The sequence below is a fragment of the Martes martes genome (assembly GCF_963455335.1).
Source record: "Martes martes genome assembly, chromosome: 10".
Lineage (NCBI taxonomy): Eukaryota > Metazoa > Chordata > Mammalia > Carnivora > Mustelidae > Martes > Martes martes.
Window position 1 is genome coordinate 27,930,305 of NC_137898.1, and position 20,224 is coordinate 27,950,528.

At 48.4% G+C, this 20,224-nt stretch overlaps 1 protein-coding gene across 1 annotated transcript; it reads left to right on the top strand.

The window, feature by feature from the left end:
• Positions 1-432: 432 nt before the first annotated feature.
• COMMD9 (COMM domain containing 9) lies at positions 433-12,512 on the top strand. Its single transcript, XM_080816911.1, has 6 exons — positions 433-496; positions 7,188-7,313; positions 9,029-9,168; positions 10,233-10,267; positions 10,630-10,733; positions 11,745-12,512. Exons 1-6 carry the CDS (start codon positions 446-448, stop codon positions 11,883-11,885), a joined length of 597 nt encoding a protein of 198 aa, XP_080673037.1. The 5' UTR covers positions 433-445; the 3' UTR covers positions 11,886-12,512.
• Positions 12,513-20,224: the final 7,712 nt, after the last annotated feature.

Below are 20,224 nucleotides of genomic sequence, written 5' to 3' on the forward strand. Positions count from 1 at the left end.
TGCAGTCTTTTATAAATAATTTTAGAAGTGACATACCATCACTCTGCACCTGATATTGGCAGCACAGACCAATCCTGGTACAGTGCGGGAGGGGGCTCTATAGGGTGTGACTATCACCTGTAGGTGCATTCCCCAAATCAACCAGCCCACCCATTACAGGTCAAGGAAAAACAGTTTTCCCTGTCTTGGTATGTAGACAAGCCAAGCCAATTTCCACCCAGGTAAATCACCCCACACCTGCGTCCTCCAAATTCCACTGTCCTATAGTCCCCAGAGTGAACCATCATCAGGCGATCGCGTCCTATGGGTCCCTCCCCATCCCGCAGCGCCAAACACGGGCAGCCGTCGCCATCCGGAAGGACTACAGCCCCCAGCATGCCCTGCGGCGGCCTCGGAGCCACGTGATAATCTTCCCCTCGTGTCGCCGTCAGGTGACTTGGGGAAGATGGCCGCGTTGACAGCGGAGAATTTCGCCGCGCTCCAGAGCCTGCTGAAGGTAAATTGGAGGGGTGGGGACAGCGTGAGGCGGGCCTTTGTCCCTAGACCTTGGGACGGAATGGGAATTGGGACCAAATAGACCCTGATTCACAGCCATGAGTCTAACCACTACCTCTCTGGGTGACTCCGTTGTTGCGCCTTTCCGAGCTTTTAGAAAGCGGGCTCGAAATTAATACCGTCCTGACAGGATGGCGGGGGAACAAATAAGATAACGGACATGAAGGTGCTGTACAAAGGCCCCCTACTAGAAGTCTCGGGGGCTGGTGTTTAGGACTGGTGTGTTGAGGTGGTAAGTGCTAGACCCACGTTGCCAGTTCCCCATTTCCTCCCGCAGCCCCTCTTCGCTCCGTGGGTGAGAAATCTCTCTCTCTGCGCCCTCATGGCCCCCTTGGTGAAGTGGGCATTCTGTTCTCCCGAGTCCCTGGTTTTCCGTACTTGCTTTGACCTGTGTAAGGGCCTCAAAACTCTGCTGATAATCATTTGGAAGATTGTGAGGCTTCTTAAAGCCAAATGAAATGATGGATTGGAATTACTTGCTTAATTTGATTTCCCTTATGGAAGAAGGGGAGTCTTTATCTTCCTTTGTAGACCTTATGCGACTGTTTACCTGTTTTTTGCCTTTCTTGCAGAATGTAAGATCCAGTTGGAACTTTTTTTTTGGTTTTAACTCCAGATGAAAAGGGTTGAGTTCATAGCACTAAGCAATTCATGGCACAGCATCATCATTGATTGGTTCGTGCAGCGGTCTCTCCTTTGTTTTAAAAATCTCTTCAGTGCTCACTGAATACTGATAGTATTCTCTATCCCTAAAAGCAACTACTCTATGATATTTACAAACGTATCGCCAGCCAGTGTATCCTCAGCTTCTGGCACACAGCATGTTGTCAGTACACAGCTGTTATATGAATTAATGAATGAACTAACAAAAGTTGAGATTGGAAACCTAGGGCTCTCAAGCTCACAGCCCTGGTCCTTTACACCCTCATCCTGGCTGTTCTGCTTATTCCCCACCTAATGCCTATTCATTTTATGGACTTTTTGTTGTTGTTAATAAACTTTAAAATAAAGTATTATTAATGTGTAACACAGAAAAATACACAAATTGTAAATGCATAGCTCAGTGATGTATTACACACCCATGTAACCATCACTATGGTCAAAACCAAAATATTACCAATACTGCCGGAGTCTCTCTGTTGTTCCTTCGTTACTTCCCTCACCTCCCCAGTAGTAACCACTATCCTTGCTTTTAAAATCAACTTAATATTGCCCATGTTTGAACTTCCACATAAATGGTATAATACAGCATATACTTTTTTATTCCTGGCTTTTTTTGCTTGTCAATATGTAGCAATAGTTAATTCATTCTTATTCCTATTCTCCTATGTATTTTCTTTAAAAAAAAAAATTACTTAGGGGTGCTTGGGTGGCCCAGTTGGTTAAGCGTCTGCCTTCAGCTCAGGTCATGATCTTGGGGTCCTGGACTGGAGCCCTATGTCAGGCTCCCGGCTCAGCGGGGAGTCCGCTTCTGCCCCTCCCCCCACTCTTGCTGGCGCTCTCTCTCTCTCTCTCTCTCAAAAAATAAAATCTTGAAAAAAATTACTTAAGGTTTTTATTTTGACATAATTATAGATTTACATACAGTTGTAAAAAGGAATACAGAAAAGTCCCGTTTACCCCCTATAGAAACATCTTGCAAAACTATAGTATGATATCCCAATCAGGATATTGACTTTGATACACTCAAGATACAGATCGTGGCCATCACTACAGGATCCTTCCTGTTGCTCTTTTATAGCCACATCCACTTCCCCCCTGCCCTCACCCTCTCCTAACCCTTTGGGGGAGGGGGCTGGTGAGAAGAGGACACGCAGAGGGAGACAGAGAATCACAAGCAGGTTCCATGAGCACAGAGCCTGGCATGGGGCTCAATACCATGACTGGAGATCACCGCTTGAGCTGAAATCAACAAGAGTCCAACGCCCAGCTGACTGGGCCATTCAGGCACCCCTTTACATTTCCCTTTTTAATAAGCACATTGGATTAAGGTCCACCCTATGACTTCATCATAACTAATCACATCTGCAACAATTCTCTTTCTAAATGAGGTCACGTTTTTGAGGTACTGGGAATTGGGCCTTTAATGTATGAATTTTAGGCGGACACCATTCAACCCATAACAGGAGCTTTTGCAGAGCAAAAGTTTTAATTTTGATAAAGTACAATTTACCAACAGTTTTTCCTTTTATGAATTGTACTTTTGGTGTCATGTTTAAGAACTCTTTGCCAGGCCATAGATCTCCAAATTTTCTCTTTTTTCTAAAAGTTTTATGTTTATGTTACATTTTACACTTAAGTACATGATCAATTTGGAGTTAAATTTGTATAATGTGTGTGAGACAGTTTGAGATTTTTTTTTTTCGCCTGTGAATGTCCAGTTGTTCCAGAACCATTTGTTGAAAATGCTGTCTTTCCTCCATTGAATTGTCTTTGCAACTTTGCAACTTTGTCAAGAATCAGTTGGGCAAATTTCAGGATTCTCTGGTTTTTTTTTCCATTGATTTTTGTTTTTTTCTATGATAATACCTCACAGTCTTAATTACTATAGTTATGTAATAAGTCTTAAAAACAGTTTGGCTGGTTTCTCCTACTTCATTCTTTTTTTTTTTTTTTTTTTTTTTTTTTTTTTTTTTTAATTTGACAGAGAGAAATCAGAGCTAGGCAGAGAGGCAGACAGAGAGAGGGGGAAGCAGGCTCCTGCTGAGCAGAGAGCCCGATGCGGGGCTCGATCCCAGGACCCTGAGATCACGACCCGAGCCGAAGGCAGAGGCTCAAACCACTGAGCCACCCAGGCGCCCCTCCTACTTCATTCTTTATCCAAATTGTTTTAGCTACTCTAGTTTCTTTGGCTTCTTATATAAACTTTAGAATGATTTTGTCTATGTTTAAAAAAACCTGCTGAGATTTTTATAGGAGTTGTGTTAAACCTATGTATCAATTAGGGGAGAATTGACATGTCGGGGTAATATTAGCTTTATGAAATGAATCGGAAAGTGTTCCATCCTTTTTTGTTTCCTAAAGAAAGATTGTGTAGAATTAGTTAATTCTTTCCTTAAACATTAGAATTCTGCAGCAAAACCATCTGGGCCTGGAGATTTCTTCTTGGGGAGTTTTAAATTATGAATTCAACTTCCATAATCATTATTGGGCTATTCAAATTATCAGTTGCATATTTGGGGAACTGTGGTAGTTTGTGTTTTTTGAGGAATTTATCCATTTTGTCCAAGCTGCCAAATTGTGTGTATAGAGTTGTTTGTGGTTATTCTTATTTTCCTTTTGAAGTCTTTAGGGTCTGTAGTGATATGACCGGTTTCATTCCTGATATTGGTAATTTGTGTTTCCTCTCTGTTTAACTTCGCTGGTCTTGCTAAATGTTTGTCCATTTCATTGATATTTTCAGAGAACTAGTTCTTTGTTTCATTGATTTCTCTTTTTTTCTATTTTTAGTTTCATTGCTTTCTACTCTTTGTTGTTTCCTTCCTTCTTCCTTTGGGTTTATTATGCTTTTCTTTTTCTATGTTCTTGAGGTGGGAACTTAAATTATTGACTTGAGAACTTTTATCTTTTCTAATATATGTGTTTAATGCTGTACATTTCCCTGTCAACACTGTCATGCCTGTGTCCCCAAAATTTTGTGGGTTTTTTTCCCCATTTTTATGCATTTAGTATAATTTTTATAGTATAATTTTTTAAATTTCCCTTGAGGCTCCTCTTTAATCTGTGGATTATTTAGAAGTGTGTTTAAGTTTTCCAATGTTTGGATATTTTCTTGTCATCTCTCTGTTAGTGATTTCTAGTTCGATTCCATTGTAGTCACCAAGAATACATTCAGTATGATTTCAGTTCTTTCGAATTTGTTCAGGTTTGTTTTATAGCTCAGAATATGTTCTGTCTTGGTATATGTTCAGTGGACACTTGAAAAGGATGTTTATTATGTTGCTACTGGGTTGTGCTCCATAAGCGTTGAGTAGATTGATCAGTGGTGTTGTTGAAATCTTCTGTGTTCTTGTTGAATATCTGTTTAGTTGATTCTTTCAATTATTGAAAGATGGGTGTTGAAGTCTACAACTGTATTTGTGGACTTGTCTGTCTCTCCTTTCAGTTCTGTCTCTTTACTTCTCATGTTTTCTAGCTCTCTTGCTGAGTGCATACATATTTAGGATGTCTTCTGAGGTATAGAACCTTTTATCATTATATAATGTCCCTTTCTGCCTGTGGTAATTTTCTTCGCTGTGGAGTCTATTTTGTCTGCTATTATTGTAGCCACTCTTGATTTTATTTCATTAATATTTGCATGATCTATCTTTTTCCATCCTTTTACTTTTAATCTGTCTCATTATATTTGAAGAGCGTTTTTAATAGACATCATTTAATTGAGTCATATTTGCAGCTTGTATTTAATTTCCCACTTACAGCTAATGTAATTATTGAATATTAGAGCTTAAGTCTGCCATGTAATTTTTTTGTTTTTTGTTTCTTTTTATTTTTTCTTGCCTTCCTGTGGGTTATTTAAACATATTTTTGGAATTCCCTTTTGACTTATCTGTAGCATTTTAAAATGCATTTCTTTTTATAACATTTTTAGTAGTTGCTCTGGTTACTACATTTATATATATAACATCACAATCTATCAGTGTCATCATTTTACCAGTTAGATCTGAAGTATAGAGACCTTACTTCCCTTTCTATCCCTTACTCATTTGTAATATAATTATCTTAAATATTTCCTCTACATACATTTAGAGCCACATTGGACAGTGGTATAATTTTTACTTCATCCTTTGAAGAGACTTTAGAAATTCAAGAGAAAGAAAGTCTATTGTATTAACCCATATTTTTGTTTGTTGTGTTCTGTCTGTCTTCCTGATATTCCAAGGTTCCTTTTATTAATTCCTTTCTGTTAAGAGAATGTCTTTTGTCTTGTGACAAACTTTCATAGTGTTTTTTTTTTCATCTGAGATTGTCTTGATTTCCTCTTCACTTTCTGAAGGATATTTTTTGCTGGGTGTAGGATTCTGGGTTGACAGTTCTTTTCTTCCAACGCCTGAGAAATATTGTGCCACTTCCTTCTTGCTTCCGTGAGTTCTGATTTGATGAGTTCTAATGATCCCTTATAGATAAGATATTGTTTCTTTCTCACTGCTTTCAAGATTTTTTCTTTGCCTTTAGTTTCCAGGAGGTTAATTATGGTGTGTCTTGGTATGGATTTCTTTGGGTTTATGCTGTTGAGAATATGCTTAGGTTTTTGAGTGCACACAGTTATGTCTGTAGCTATACTTGGAGAGTTTTCAGCCATTATTTCTTTAAGTAGTTCTTCAGCCTTGCCCTCTTTTATCCTCCCTTTCTAGGACTCCAATGACACGAATGTTAGATTTTTTGGTATAGTGCCACAGATCCCTGAGGCTCTGTTCATTATTTTCAGTCTGTTTTCTGTGTGCGAACTGGGTGATTTCTAGTGGCTCAGTCTTCCAGTTTACTTGATTCTTTCACCTGTCTCTTTCATTCTGCTGCTGAGTCCACCTACCAAACTTTGTTTTGGTTATTGTATTTTTCAGTTCTAAAGTTTCCATTTTGTTCTTTGTATTTTCTGTTCCTTTGCTGGGACTTTCTGGTTTATTTGTTTCAAAAGTGTGTATTTAGGTGTTGAAGCGTTTTTGTCATGGCTACTTTAAAATCTTTGCCAGATAATTTTAACATCTGTTATCTTGATGTTGGCATCTTATGTTTGTCCTTTGTCATTCAGTTTGAGATGTTTCTGGCTCTTGGTATGATGAATGATTTTCTGTTGAAACCTGGCATTCTCGTGTTGTATACTGAGATTCGGGAGGGTTTCTGCCTCATTACTACCAGATTCTGCCCTTGGCTCCTACTGACACCCAGAAGTGGGGGTTCCTTGTTACTACTGGGCAGGAGTGGAATTTCTGGCCCCACATAGTTACTATTAATACCAAGACGTGGTGGGACTAGCTGTCAGTTGGTGGGGATTATGGTCCCAGCTCCCTACTTAGCCTTCTCTGATACCATGCTGGTGGGGGTGTAGCCTCATTGTAGCCTCAGAAGGGTGGAAGTCTATATTCCCCACTCAGTCTGCTAACATAGGTGGGAGTGGGGCTACAGGTTTTTCTGTGGTATTTGGCTCAGTAGAGCAGTTATCACATAACAGTTTTCTGTCTTGCTAAGCTTTCTTGGTCCTTTGGCTGGAGAGAGCAGGTATTTGTTAGGAGTTGTTTGTTTTGGTTCTGTGTACCCATTGGCATTCTGGGTTGCCCTGTTCCTTAGCCTGAAGTCTGGGATATATGAACAACAAGAAAATCCAGGAAACTCAGCACCATGTCGTTTCTTGGTCTGGAGCAGGGAGGCCCACAGCAGGTCCGTCTTCTCCGCGCTCTCCCTTGAGTGCTCTTACATTCCTTTCCCACATAGTGCCCAGCACTTTCGGTTTGCTGAGAAGGGCAAATAAGAACAACTACATCTACTTCACTGCCCTGGAAATGGAGCCGTCCTCTGCACCTTTAAGTCTTGAGTTTCAAAGGTATCATACCATGACTGAGACAATATTGTGTTCTGAAACGTATATTTTCAGAGTCTGAATGGTTTTCTTTTCTCCCCATCTGTGAATTAATTCACAGGCCTCCTCAAAAGATGTTGTCAGACAGCTGTGCCAAGAGAGCTTTTCCAGTTCAGCCCTTGGCTCAAAGAAGCTCTTGGATATTACATGTTCCAGCTTGTCTGTGACCCAGGAGGAAGCAGAGCAAGTAAGTATGGTCAGAGACGACCTTTGACCACTGGCTTCTCAGCTCATTAGTCTCTTTCTTAATTTCCCAATCATTGCCACATCCAAGGAAAAATTTCCCCTGAAATGTCTGTTGACATTATAACAAACTTAAAGTGGATTTTCATTTTAATGCTAGTGAACTTAAAAGCTATTGTCTTTGAACCTTCACTTCCTTATGACAAATGAGGCAAGGATGGGAGAACTATACCCAGAATCAGAGGTCCTAGCCATTTCCTTTTCAGACTTGTTCCCTAGACAGTGTGGCCAAAAGCCAACCTTTCTGCAATTTTCTTTCCCTTTAACTTGCTGCTGCTGATAGATTGTCAGCCAGATAGTTTAGACAGACTTCTCTGGAGGCACTGGGCAGAAGCTCTGAGGCCTGAGTATGACTTGGGGGACATGCTGCTGGACCCCACCTGACCTCAGCTGGTGGCCAAGGGGAAGAGTGAGCGAGGTGACTCAGTTTATGCAGTACTCACAGCCTTCTCTTTTTAGGGCAGATTTGCTTCTAAAATAGGAGTTCATTCAAACAGGCCTGCATTATTATTATTATTACTATTTTAAACCAGAGTTCTGTTCATTGAAGTCAGCTGTAGCACAGTAAAAGGCAGTAGTCAGATTATGGAAGTGAGTTGAAGACTTGGTTTGGCTTCCCCAAAAGTAGACCCTGAGGCTAAGAGTTGGTTGTAGGTAATTACCTGGGGAGGTGAGTCTAGAAAGCACAAAGGACGGAGTGGGACAATAGAACAGGGAAGAGAGACAAAACCAAGAATGTGTTGATGACCTGCAAGGGGCTCAACCTTGGGATCCTGGAAGCAACCCTGGGGACCACACCGCAGAACTGTCACCCTGGAGGCCAGGGCATTGATGTGCTGACCTCAGCCCGCAGCAGTGGAGGGGGAACATCCCCTGGCCTCTTGGGTTGTGCCTCTGCTGCTGAGCAGCCTCCCAGGGCAGCAGAGAAAGCCCTCAAGCAGTTTCCTCCAGAGGGTCCTCTGTCTTGCCTGTCTTGGTTTGGCTGAGCATTGTTGCAGTTACGGCAGGCTGCCACAGGCAGTTGGAAGGAACCCAGCAAACCCGCAGGGCAGTGTCAGGCCCTCCTCCTCTCCAAGGGAGTCAGCACAGCCCACCAGGATCTATTTGTTTTCGTCACCTTCCTTGGTGACAGCCTAGGGCCAAGGACAGCCTTGATTCAAAGCCCAAACACCGCCGGAGCCGGTACCCCTGGTAGCAAGTCAGTGAGCACAGCTTCGGGGTCTGGCGGATGCAGCCCCGCTCAGGGGAGCCCATGGCCCTGTGCCCCCAGGGGGTTCAGGGTTCGTGCAGACTTCCCAATCCAGGCGCAGGGGCCAGTGCAGCATTGCCTGACTTTTCACTTCTCTCATGTTACCAGGGAATGGGCTAGAAAGTAAACTGAAGGTCAGATTCTGTGCACAAGGAAAGAGGACTTACTAACCCTTTGCTCCCAAGCAGAAGTTTCTGGCACATTGACAGGTTCCTATGTTGGGCAGCTACCCCTGTCTTCTAAAGCGACAGGTGAACTTAGAGGTGGGCTGGGACATTTGGGCATCAGCATCTGGGACTGAGGTCTCAGGACCCCTGGGGGCTGTTGGGACGACTGTGGCAGGGTGTGGCGGGGCGGGGGTGGAGCCCTGTCCCCTGCCCTGCTCCTCACCACGCAGGCCTGTCCCGCAGCTGCTCCAGGCTCTGCATCGCCTCACCAGGCTAGTGGTGTTCCGTGACCTATCCTCTGCCGAGGCGATCCTGGCTCTCTTTCCTGAAAATTTCCACCAAAACCTCAAAAACCTGCTGACGAAAATCATCCTAGAACACGTGTAAGTGCTCATTTCTTGAGAGTTCCTTATAAGGCTTATATAACGATATTTTAGGTCAGTAAATACTTACCTTCAATATCCTTTTTAATGGTTAAATATATTCTTTACATGGAGAAATTATATAAAATTTAGTTAAGAAATTCCCTGGTGTTGGGTGTTTAGGCTCTTGGCAGTTTTCACTTCAGTTTAGTGTGGAAATGTTGCTCGCGAGCTTGGTTATCTCCCTGCTGGTTAAAGGTGGTTGTGAGGTTTCTGCTGCACATTCCCACGCTGACCGTCAGTCAGAAAGATTGCACCAGCTGGCGTTCTGCCAGGAGGGCACGAGTGCGCCCCCCTCCCCACACCGTCACCGGCACCGAGGGAATTGTTTCTACATTTTCCCCCAGTTCACAAATGGCAAATGCGCCTCACTTCAGTTTGTGTATCTTTGATACTAGTGATGTCAGATATCTTTTTCATATGTTTAATTGGTCATTTTGTTTCTTTTGTGAATTACCCAAATATTTTCTATTGCTTTTGGCTAGCAGCAGGCTTGACCAGAATTCTCGGACAGTAATAACAGATAATGCTCTCATGCCATGGGTTTTATTGTTTATTTAGAAAGTTCCTCATACGTGACCACATTTTATTCTGCCTCTGCTTAGCATCTCACTACAGTGCTTTTTGCTGTAGCATTAGACAGGTCTGCTTGGGTGTGTTTTGCGTAAAATGCAATACTGTGTGGAGCAGATGTTCAGTAAAAGAGAACCAGTCGACTTTTCTGGCCTCGTCTCTCAGAACGGTAGCACAGTAAGAACGCAATGCATTAAGTCTCTTCTTTCTTTTTGCCCCCTAAGCTACAAAAACTAACAGCACTTACAGCTTTAACATCACTGAGCTATGCAGAACAATCCAGAAACTGCTTCTGCCACACAGCAGACGTTTCTGTGGTCCTTTCCTGTCAGGGAGTGATGATAGACTTGAAGATCCCAGAAGGGGTAAAGGCCCAGGTCCACAGACCTCTCTCATGATCAGTTCTCATCCCTTTTCCATTCTTTTTTTCCTCATCTTTTCCTCTTAAACAGCTCTGCTTGGCGAACGGAAGCCCAGGCAAATCAGAGTGAGTACCAAGAAACCCGCCCTCCTCACCTTTCCTTCCCAGACCCAGCTCAAACCGTGCCAAGCGGCCAGAGTTTGTCACCGAAACTCAGCATGCATTAACCTCATCCCAAACTCCTCTCTCATCTGCCAACATCTGGAGGCTTGTATGCGCAGGCAGGAGCCTGGCCTTCCTCCACCCCATGCTTCCGTGCCAAGTGCAGGTGGCATGGATCTGTGGCGAGGAAGGCCCCCGACTTCTGTCTCCCTCGGAGACTTGTCCTTTGGCTCAGGAGCATGACCAGCAGTCAGGGCTGCCTGTCCCAGAGTGAGGGCTTGGTAAAGTGAGCGGATGGGCTCTGAGCTGGCCCGTCCTCTTCGCAGTCTCTCTGCCGCGCCTGGTCGACCTGGACTGGAGAGTGGACATCAAGACCTCCTCCGACAGCATCAGCCGCATGGCTGTCCCCACCTGCCTGCTGCAGATGAAGGTGCGTCCACCGCCACGCTCCCAAGAGGGAAGGAAGGGGCCTCGGTGACCTGGCAGCCCTGCGCACCAGCGGAAGTGCCAGTGTCCAGAGCTCTGGGACCTCTACCCCAGAGAAGACAATTCAGCACCCTCAGATGCGGTCTCTGTCTGTCAAGTACATGGTCACTACTGTCCTAACATATTATAGACATAATAAAACATACACTGAAATTAGAAATTTTAAAAGGATAAGACAAATACAAAACAAGTTCTAAAAATGGCTCGCTGCCCCCTAAAGTTCACCTTCTACACTAATGGGAAACTTTAGCTGTCATGATGAGGGCCGTCACATTTCAGATTGCCTTCTTGATAATTCTGGTGTCCCTCAGGCCACTGCTTGTGACACGGCTGAGCCGGAGCTCCCGTTAGCGACTCGGGATGCTGCAGTCCTTCATGCCCTTGTTCGCACGCTCTGGCTTCCCGGTGTTAGCTTCACGCTACAGATCTTTTCGGGACTCTTTTTAAACCACACATCTGTGGTTTGGGTTTATTTAGTGATGCTGTATTGACTTAACGGCACCTCCAGAAACTCAGCCCCTGTAAGAAAATGAAAAGGTATGGGTGCTTCAAACAACTACGTTTTTAAACATTAGTAGAGTTGACTTTTGTTTTTAAGGAAACGAATAAATACAACTAGGAGCTGTAGTGGTTTTTCTGCGTGCCGGGAGTCTCACTACTAGAGCCCGCTGCGTAAAATACCCGTACGGGCCCATGCAGTGTCTCCTCACTCAAATGCCGAGAGTCAGGGGTCCGAGGGGTGAGTGAGCCTTGGCCTCTCCGCCCTGAGCACTCCTCTCTCAAGCCTCTGGGAATCTCCTTCCATGTCCTCATTTGCTAAATGACGCCAGGGCTGGGACTCTGAAGCCCGAGCAAAGAGCCTGTGTTCAGAGGTTCACTGGAGCTGGGGAGGGCTCCCGCGTCCAGGGCTCACCTCCAGGGCGGCTCTGACGTGCGGACCCTGTTCTCTTTTCAGATCCAAGAAGATCCTAGTCTGTGTGGAGACAAGCCCTCCATCTCGGCGGTCACTGTGGAGCTGAGTAAGGAAACGCTAGACACTATGCTAGACGGCCTGGGCCGCATCCGCGACCAGCTCTCCGCCGTGGCCAACAAATGACCCCAGGCAGCTGCCGGCTCCACTGCCAGGCCCCAGCTGCCGGCGTGCGCCTCCCAGCACCCGGGCCGCCCCCTGGAGCGGCAGCTGCCATCCGGAAGGCACAGCTGGACCAGGAGGAAGCGGCCGTGCCCCCGCGCTGGTCTCCTCCCTCACCCTCTTTCCTCTTTCTGAAGCCGGTGAGCAGAAGCCTCCGTGTGTGGAAGGCTCCCGCGCGCCGCTGTGGCAGTGTGAGGGGCCTCTGCTTCGTCAGCTGCCTCCGCGTGGCTGGCTGGAAAATTCAGGCCCACATTGTGGAGCTCATCTAAGAAGTTCCTTTCCAGCGTTAGGTCTCAGTGGTCCTTCTCCAGCCCCAGAACTCGGAGGGGTTCATGCGCGTGAGGCCGGCAGTTCGCGCTTCTCCGTCAGAGAAGCCGGCCAGAGCCCGTAGAGCGGGGCCGCTGCAGTGGGGCCCACCCCCGGCCCAAGCCCACAGCCTTCCTGAGCCCCCCTCAACGGCGCGGGCTGTCCTCCCAGCGTCGGGAGCCGGGAATGCGTGCTAACTTCCTCTCTCGTGGAGCCAGAGGGCCCTGCCTTGATACGACGCCAGGGTAAAGAAGTGGCAGTGAGTGGAAATAAAAAGTCGTTCTAAAAACTTCCCGACTCCAGTCACGTTTTTCAAAGCTTCTGTCCTTGACCTGAGTTGTTGCCTCTCATTCGTAAAGACAGTCGCAACTTCTCATTGCCAGCTCAGCCGGTGAGCATGGCGTGACCGGAAACCAGGCTTGTGACACTCGCCGCCTTCCAGGTGCTCGTCTGGCACGTGGAGCCAAGGAAAGCAAGGCCGACGGTCTGCGTCCTTTTCCAGGCGCTGCGGTGAAAACACGCCGCACAGCCGAGCCGTCCCTGTCAACGTGCGTGCCACCTCAGCGGGGCGCATGTGTGTGGCTGTCCCCCTGGGGTGATGGCACATGGCCTGCTGTGAGGGCTCTGTTCTGGTGGCCGTGGGCAGTGTGTGTGGGTGCCCGGCAGGGTGGGTGGAGGAGGCAGAGCCCTGGGGCCAGAGGATGGGCTCCAGTCGGGCTGCCAGGGTTGGAAGCCAGCCCTGCCTCTCAGTGGCCAGGGCCTTGACCCTGCCTCTCACTTCTCCCTCTCCCATTTTTATAAAAATTAAATGGGGATAATAATAGTATCCCACCCACAGGGCTTCTGTGAGGATTAAATGATACCACGTCCCTGAAAGCACTTACTAGCACCGTGAGGACGTATAAGAAAGGCTCGATCGTGTTCACTTTGATTCTTAAAGGAAAGGAAAGTGGAAAGCTCTTTGCAGTCACTGTTTCATTTACTGTCACAGGGTTGGTGCGACAATGAATGTCATTATCCTCTCTTTATCGATGAGGAAATCAGCTCATTGAGGTTAAGTTGCCTGCTGGTAAATGGCCTCATTAGGACGCAGGCCCAGATTTCTTCGCTTTCTCTCTTCCACTCACAGCTCTGCGAGGGAGGTGGAGTTCTGTGACTTCGGCTCCATTTGGAAAATACTGGAACTGAAGTCGAGATGAGAAAACTCACTTCTAAGACACTAGGAATGTCGAGAAAAATCCCACGCCCCTCTTTGCTGTTTCTTGGAAGCCGAGCGTTAACTGTTAACTCTGTTAACACGGCAGCTCTTAACATTTTGGGGGCTATAACCGTCGATAATCTGATAGCTGCAGATCCTTTCTGTAGGAAATGAACGTTCCATTTTTTATATTCAGTGACAAGAGTTCCTGGACCCTGGGAGCCAGCCCACTGCTTCCAGATTGAGAGCCCCTGGTCTTACTCTGAGGTTGAGTTCAGCTTTGTAAATTCAACCCCTCTGTTTTCCTTCTAGTGCCGGTGACCCACCGTCCAATCTCCAAGTCCCTGTTCTCTGGGCCTCCCAGGGACATCTGTGAGACAGTAACCTGAAGCAGCATAGGGGTCTGGGCAGCTGGACATCATTCCTTTAGCTAGATGGACCTGAACAGAACCATCTGGATGCATGACATACAGAGGGCATTCGATAAATAACCGGAAAATTCAACGATTTTGAATGTCTGCTAATTCTCACCCCACGTGCTCACTTAAGAGGTTTTCTACTGTTAGGGAGGACAGATTGTTTTTGCCTACCATATTTCTAGTTGGCCTGATCCTAGCTCAGAAAAACATCCTAGTTTCTATCTCTTGTCCTCAAAGCTAGTTCCGTCATTCAGTGCTTGTCTCATTTTCCAGTAGTACTTTGTGAAATGAGCAGCCATCTGCAAACTGTTCCTCCCTTAGGACATGGCAAAGTGCGGATGTCCAGACTCCATCCACAAAAGGGCAATGATAGATCTGTCACTGGTGCCTGGGCTCCTGGCTGCCCAGCACTTGCCACCCACCAGGCCTCTGGAGAGCGTATCTCTCAATGCTAATCAACATGCATGTCCCAACGATTGTCTCATGATTGTACATGACCCAGATTGGGTCGGTCTGAGTCTTTCCCTATGACTTTTTCTGTCAGAACCTGCAGCGAAAACCATGTCCTGCATCTGGGCCCTGGTAATGAAGCCTGGATGCCTGAGTTCCTCCTGCCACATGGAGAAAGCCCATCTGCAGGGGGAGAGGCTGGCTCAGAGCAAGGCAGAACCCAGAGGTTGGGAAGAGGATCAGAACATCTAGTGTGTCTGATACCAATCCCAGTCTTCATCTTTTCCAGTGTAAAAATGTACCTGGGATTTGTTTTTATTGGGAAAGGTAAGATATGTATGAAAATGATTGTCAGGAAGGAAGAAGTTTATACACACAGATCCCTAAAATCAGGAAGCATGGCACATCACACAAGGCCATCTGGGGAAAGACCAGGGTTGGTCAGGAGGCAAGGAGGGCAAGGGGATGGCGTGGCCCGGAGGCTTTACTGGGGTTTTCACAGGAAGGAATGGACAAGGCAGAATAGGTACATTGAGTAAGTTCAGCATTGGCCAGTTGGCACGATTTGGGCAGGCTGTGGACTACACGAGGGGTCCCTAGTTGTGCACCTAGTTGTGCAGTACATTGTTCTGGGGTGACTCGGGGCAGGGGGACTGCTGTTCAGCGCGTGAGAGTTTGATAAAAGACAGTCAGGGTGTGGCTGTGGATTGGTTGATCTTTGTATCAAAGCCACATTCTCAGGGGAGTGAGGAATTAGCCCTGCGAGGGAGAGTCTCCAGGATCAAGGCCCCAAATGCCACAGCATCAAGGATACAGAAAATAAAGTGTAGGCAGTGGGAGGTTATGCAGCAAATAACAAACAATCCCAAGGTTGCAGCGGCTTTTAGCTTCACAGACGTTTTCCTCCCAACCAATGGAGACTGGGGACAGGGAGTAAGTGTTCGCCTCACCGTAGTCACCAAGAACAAGGGAAACTTTGTCCCAGCACGTGTCTCCAAAAGTCACTGAGGTGGGGTGAGGGAATGTGGCAGATGGCACGTTTGCTCTTAAAGCTTCTGCCCAGGAGTGACAAGCAAGTTACACGGTCACACCTAGCTAAAGAGGGCAGAGAATGTCAATCCTACCACACGCCAGGAAGGATGGGAAGTGGGATCTTGGTGTTCAGCTCTGGTGACTACCGTCCACCATCACCTGAACCAAAAGACGCCTTTTCTGCACCAGCTGATTTGTACTTACAAACAAAACCACGGTGAGCAAGAACACGTGTGCCCTCTCAGTATCTTTGCTCCTGATCCATTTGTGTGTTCTACTCAGAGGTCACCTTGTGAGGCCCAGGGTTGAGTCAGAACTTGAATCTGGGTCTTTCTACTTCAAGGCCAGTAGTGTCTCCATCCCTGCTTCGACTTTGGGAAGAGGACACTTGGGTCCTTCACAGACGGCTGACCTTCCCCCTTAATCCGGCGATTCTCCCTTCCCTGCCTCTCCCATCCTGCCTTACGACTTCAACCTGGAGCCGCCTTTGGCTCCCTTTCTGGTGATTTGGGTCCAAAGACCCCGACGTGAGGACCAGACATTTGAGTCTTTCCCACCCGAGCCAGTTCTCTAAACACACAGAGTGGGCACAGCGTCCAGTGACTGGTCACGCTCTGTGGTCTGGTATTTACGAATTTCTAGGAAGTGAGTCCAGGGCCGTGGTGTAGAAGACCGCTCATTATTTCGCTCAGTAAGCTGAGATTGCTATCAGAAGCGGAAGGGAGTTTTTATTCCTTTTCAAAAATACTTTCATCTAGAGACCACTGGCTACCTGGCATTTCGAAGGCTTTCCAGTGGTTGAACATTTACAAGAACGATTTTGAACCGGTAACCGCTGACCTCCAAATGCTAATCATTACTAAATATCCTCTGACCTGCATGATACTGCCTTTTGTCCAACTTCCTGGTTTCTTTAGTGCTCACATTTCAGTGGCTTAATTGTCCTTTTTACAACTGCTCTAAGAAAGGGAAAAAAAGCTTCTTAATGGTATTCCCCGGTTTGTGCCAAAGGACCCTAATCTCCAAGAAGAGAGAACCATTCTTAGTTGGAGGAAATGTCAAGAGCTCTTCAAGGTAAGGCTGAGAATCTCAGTTTCCATTAACCCTGGGCTCTTGGGAAAGACTCTGCTGGGCTTTCTCGCACCTGTAAGTGGAGATAAGGCGACCTAGCTAAGGCATCTCGTGGATTTGCAGTGAACTGTGAAGCGGACCCGTTGACTGGAGAATGGGGCTTTCTTGGCTATTGGTATCCATGTTGCTCTAGCCACACGACCTTAGACACCCGCCACACAATGGAGTATCACGTTATCCCAACAAGTGGAATGATGAATGAGCTGAGAGATGTTAGAGGATATCAGAGGGCACTGGGATCCCCCTGCCGCCATCTTGCCACTTTGCCAATCACCAGGTGTTGGCCCTCATCCTGTGTGCCAAGCCCGCTCACCACGATGCTCCATGCTTGCCTCCCAGCCCACAGGAACAGGGGAAGAGGAAGAGGAGGGTGTACCCCAACTGTTACCCCATAGTTCCACTCCTGTTTCACTGGTCACAATCACGGGGCCTTACTCAGCTTACTCAGGTGGGTGGGGAAGACACCGTCAGGTGTCTGACCAGAGCTGGGGAGCAGGTGGCGGGAAGCGTGGGGCTGTGCTCGTTACTAAAAGCAAGAAGGAGGGAAAGGATAGTGAGAGAACCAGAGGCACAGTTCCATAAACACCCCCTCACTTGCTCAGTGTGGCTACCTGGGTCAGCTGTGTTCCCGGGAGCAGGTTTCGTGGGGGAGGAGAAGAGCAGAGAAGGGCTACGTGGGGGTGCAGGCTGGCGGTGGGGGTGGTGGCGGGTGCTTCCCAAGGATGAACCGGGTCTCCTTGCGCTGGGATCCATCGCAGCTAGCCCAGTGCCCTGCACACAGCGGACGGTCCCATCGATGTTCATTGGTGTCCGGCCTTCTCCCACAAAGCCACACAGGATTTGACCTGTATTAGTCGATGATGGTTGAGTTACAGCCAATTGATTAGAGTGACAGACCGATGGAATTCATGCCAGCTCGAATTGCTCTTCCAAAATCTATCTGGGCAGTGCTCCCTTTTACTTCAGATCAGTTCCTTCGTCTGCAGGGGACCTGCAGAGGCCAGGTCCTAATTCACCAACCAGGATCCTTCTCCCATCTTCCACCATGCTTTCCGGCCTCGGCCAGCTTCGGGTCTGTGAGCGGACGCATGCCTGCTCAGAGAAGTCTCCCAGGCGCTGTCGTCTGGGGGGAAGGGAAAGCCCCGGGGTGAGGGCAGGGGGCAATCCGATGGCAAGGAGCAGCCATTGGCCCCCTGAGCTCCTGCCACTGTTTTCAGGGACCAGCATTTCGGGGGGGGCAGTGGAGCCAGGGTGCTGAGTCGTCCAACTGCTGCAGGGACAGGAAAGGAGCAGCGAGCCCTGGGCCTGAGTAGGGACAGCAGTGGACTTTTCTGGAACGTCTTCCCTTAACCCTGGTTTAACTCCTCTTTGTCCTTTGTCCTTCGTCTGAAGCAGCACCTAAAGGGACCTAGGGAGTCAACTCAACTGGTCTGTCTTCTCTGCCTGTATTTTCCCCCAACGTTCCTTTTACCTGATTGTAATTGTCCTTATATTCCTCCCCACACACTGTTCACCCTTGTGTGCCCATCCCCCGAGTGCACAGATAATGGCACTGACAACTTCTGCCACCAGCTGAAATGGGCTTCTATCCTCAAGCTTCTCCTACAGAAGATGTCCCTTGTCCCTTGTCACGCCCACTTTGGGGACCCAAGACTCCTCTTACCCTAAAAGCCCCCACGGAAGGAAAGCTCCCCGCTCCCGCTCCCCTGGGCGTGGCTGGAGCGTCCCCGGATGGCCAGCAGATGGGGCAGTCGTCCTCCTTATCTTCTCTCCCTGGCCTCCCCTCCCAAACAAAGACCCGGAAAGAGTGGGGAAGGTGGGCTAGTGGGCAGGCCTCTCCCAGGACCCACAAGGGGAGAAACGTCCCACAAAGAAAGTCCCCAGGCTCCCTCCCCTACAGAACTGTCCCTCTTGGGCCAAGGGCCACCAAAGAGAGAAGGAACGTGCGGCTGTGCTCCCCCCGGGGCCCAGTGTCAGAAGCCCCTGCTGTCTCCTCATTGCTTCTAGTGCAGGCGAGTGGATGCCAGAAATCCCACCATCATCAGGGCCTGTTAGATACGACTCTAAGGTTTTGTCAGAGGCAACGGCACAGGGGCAGCGCGCGGCCCCTGGGCCTTGTGTGCTGGAACTTTCTAGCTGCCAGCTCTGGGTTCGTGGCAGCAACTCAAATTCAGAGCGGCTTGAAGCCAAGTCTCAGTTTCTTCATCTCTAAGAAAGAGAGATGAAGTTTAATTTTTCCTGACAACACAGCTTGGAGGGGATTAATTATACACGAAGGTGTCTGAGAAGCGGAAGCTCCTGATCCTTGTTGGTTAAACTTTAAACACGCGCAGATGCCTCTGGGGGAGACGCCGCGTGAGGAGACCCGTCCGCTCTTCTCCGGCAGTGGGTTGGGTGGGATGCGTAGGGCAGGGCTGGCCAGGAGCCCTCGTCGTCGTCTCTCATCCGGATTATCCCAAAGGCCCCTTCTGTGCTTTCCCTGCCTCCAGCCCTGCCACCCTCTCTCCTTCCCTCCCGTCCTGCCTCCTCCCTGCAGGTGTTTTCTATATAGAAATCAAACGCCATGCCTTGGCCTAAAATACTTCCATGGCTTTTCAAATGCTCTCAGAATAAAAGTCAAACTCAGAAAAATGTCATTCAGCATTCCTTATTATTTTTTAAAAAGATTTTATATTTTAATTTGAGAGAGAGAGAGAGAGCCCATGAGCAGGAGGAAGGGGAAACGGAAGAAGGAGAAGCAGGCTCCATGCTGAGCAGGGAGCCTGATGCGGGGCTCGATCCTAGGACACGGGGATCATGACCGGAGCCGAAAGCAGCCGCTTAACCGACTGAGCCCCCCAGGCGCCGCTCAGAGCTCTTTACACCCGATTCCTGCCCCACCCTGTGTTAGCCTCACGAAACAAGATTAAGTAAAGGGGCTTAACCCAGATGGACAGCATGAGGTCCCGGGGCTGGAGGGAGCAGGCCCTGTATGACAACTAGATGGGTCTGAGCACCGAGAATGGAAGTGGGGACAGGCCGAGGAAGGAAGGAGAGAAGGGGTTGGCGGCCGGCAGTGCCCTGTTTTCTGTCTCCTCTTGACGACAGAGCCCGGCTCACGCTCACCATCTTGTCCGCAGCACCGGGGAGCCGGCTGCTGCTGGAGACGAGCCGCTGGCCTCTGCCTGAGGGATGCAGGCACGAATGAATGAACGAGTGAGTGAGTGAAAATCCTGATGGGTCCGGGGTTGACTAGCCACGTTCGGGGTCGGCTAGCCGCGGCCTTTCTCCTGCAAAAGGATACCCACCCCCCCCCCCCCATCTAACTGTCTGCTGACCTCTGAGGCTGGAAGGGGCAGCGCTACCGGACAGGAAGGCCGAGGAGAACGCGTGTCTGGGGCACCTAATCCTGGGATGGAGGGTGGAAATCCCAGAGCCTGGTCCACCCCACCTCTCTGAACGCCCTGACCGACGCCTCGCAAGGAGGTCACCCCGGCAGCAAAGGGTCGCCCTGAGTCTGTGCCCGTGGCCAGCCAGGTCCTGAGCGTGGCTGCTGGCTCCTGCTTCCCCGGGCGGCCCCCTCCCTGGCGCAGCCCTGCTTCCTCTACTGCGTGGCCATGGCCTCTGCCCCGTCGCTCCTGGGACCCCATTCTCCCTGCCCCCACCTCCGCCCTTGCCCATATGACGGCTTCCCTCCCGTGTTCTCCAGAAAGCACTCCTCCCTAGGGCTGGCTTGCTCAGCCGCCTCACAGACAGAATCTCTAGCATTTGGAGAAGCAGAAAGCTCT

Excerpts from the sequence above, each read along its gene's own strand:
- COMMD9 (XM_080816911.1), top strand. The coding sequence starts at position 446 with ATGGCCGCGTTGACAGCGGAGAATTTCGCCGCGCTCCAGAGCCTGCTG. Across the intron at positions 497-7,187 it reads CGCTCCAGAGCCTGCTGAAG|GCCTCCTCAAAAGATGTTGT; the intron begins GTAAATTGGAGG and ends ATTAATTCACAG. Across the intron at positions 10,734-11,744 it reads CCTGCCTGCTGCAGATGAAG|ATCCAAGAAGATCCTAGTCT; the intron begins GTGCGTCCACCG and ends TTCTCTTTTCAG.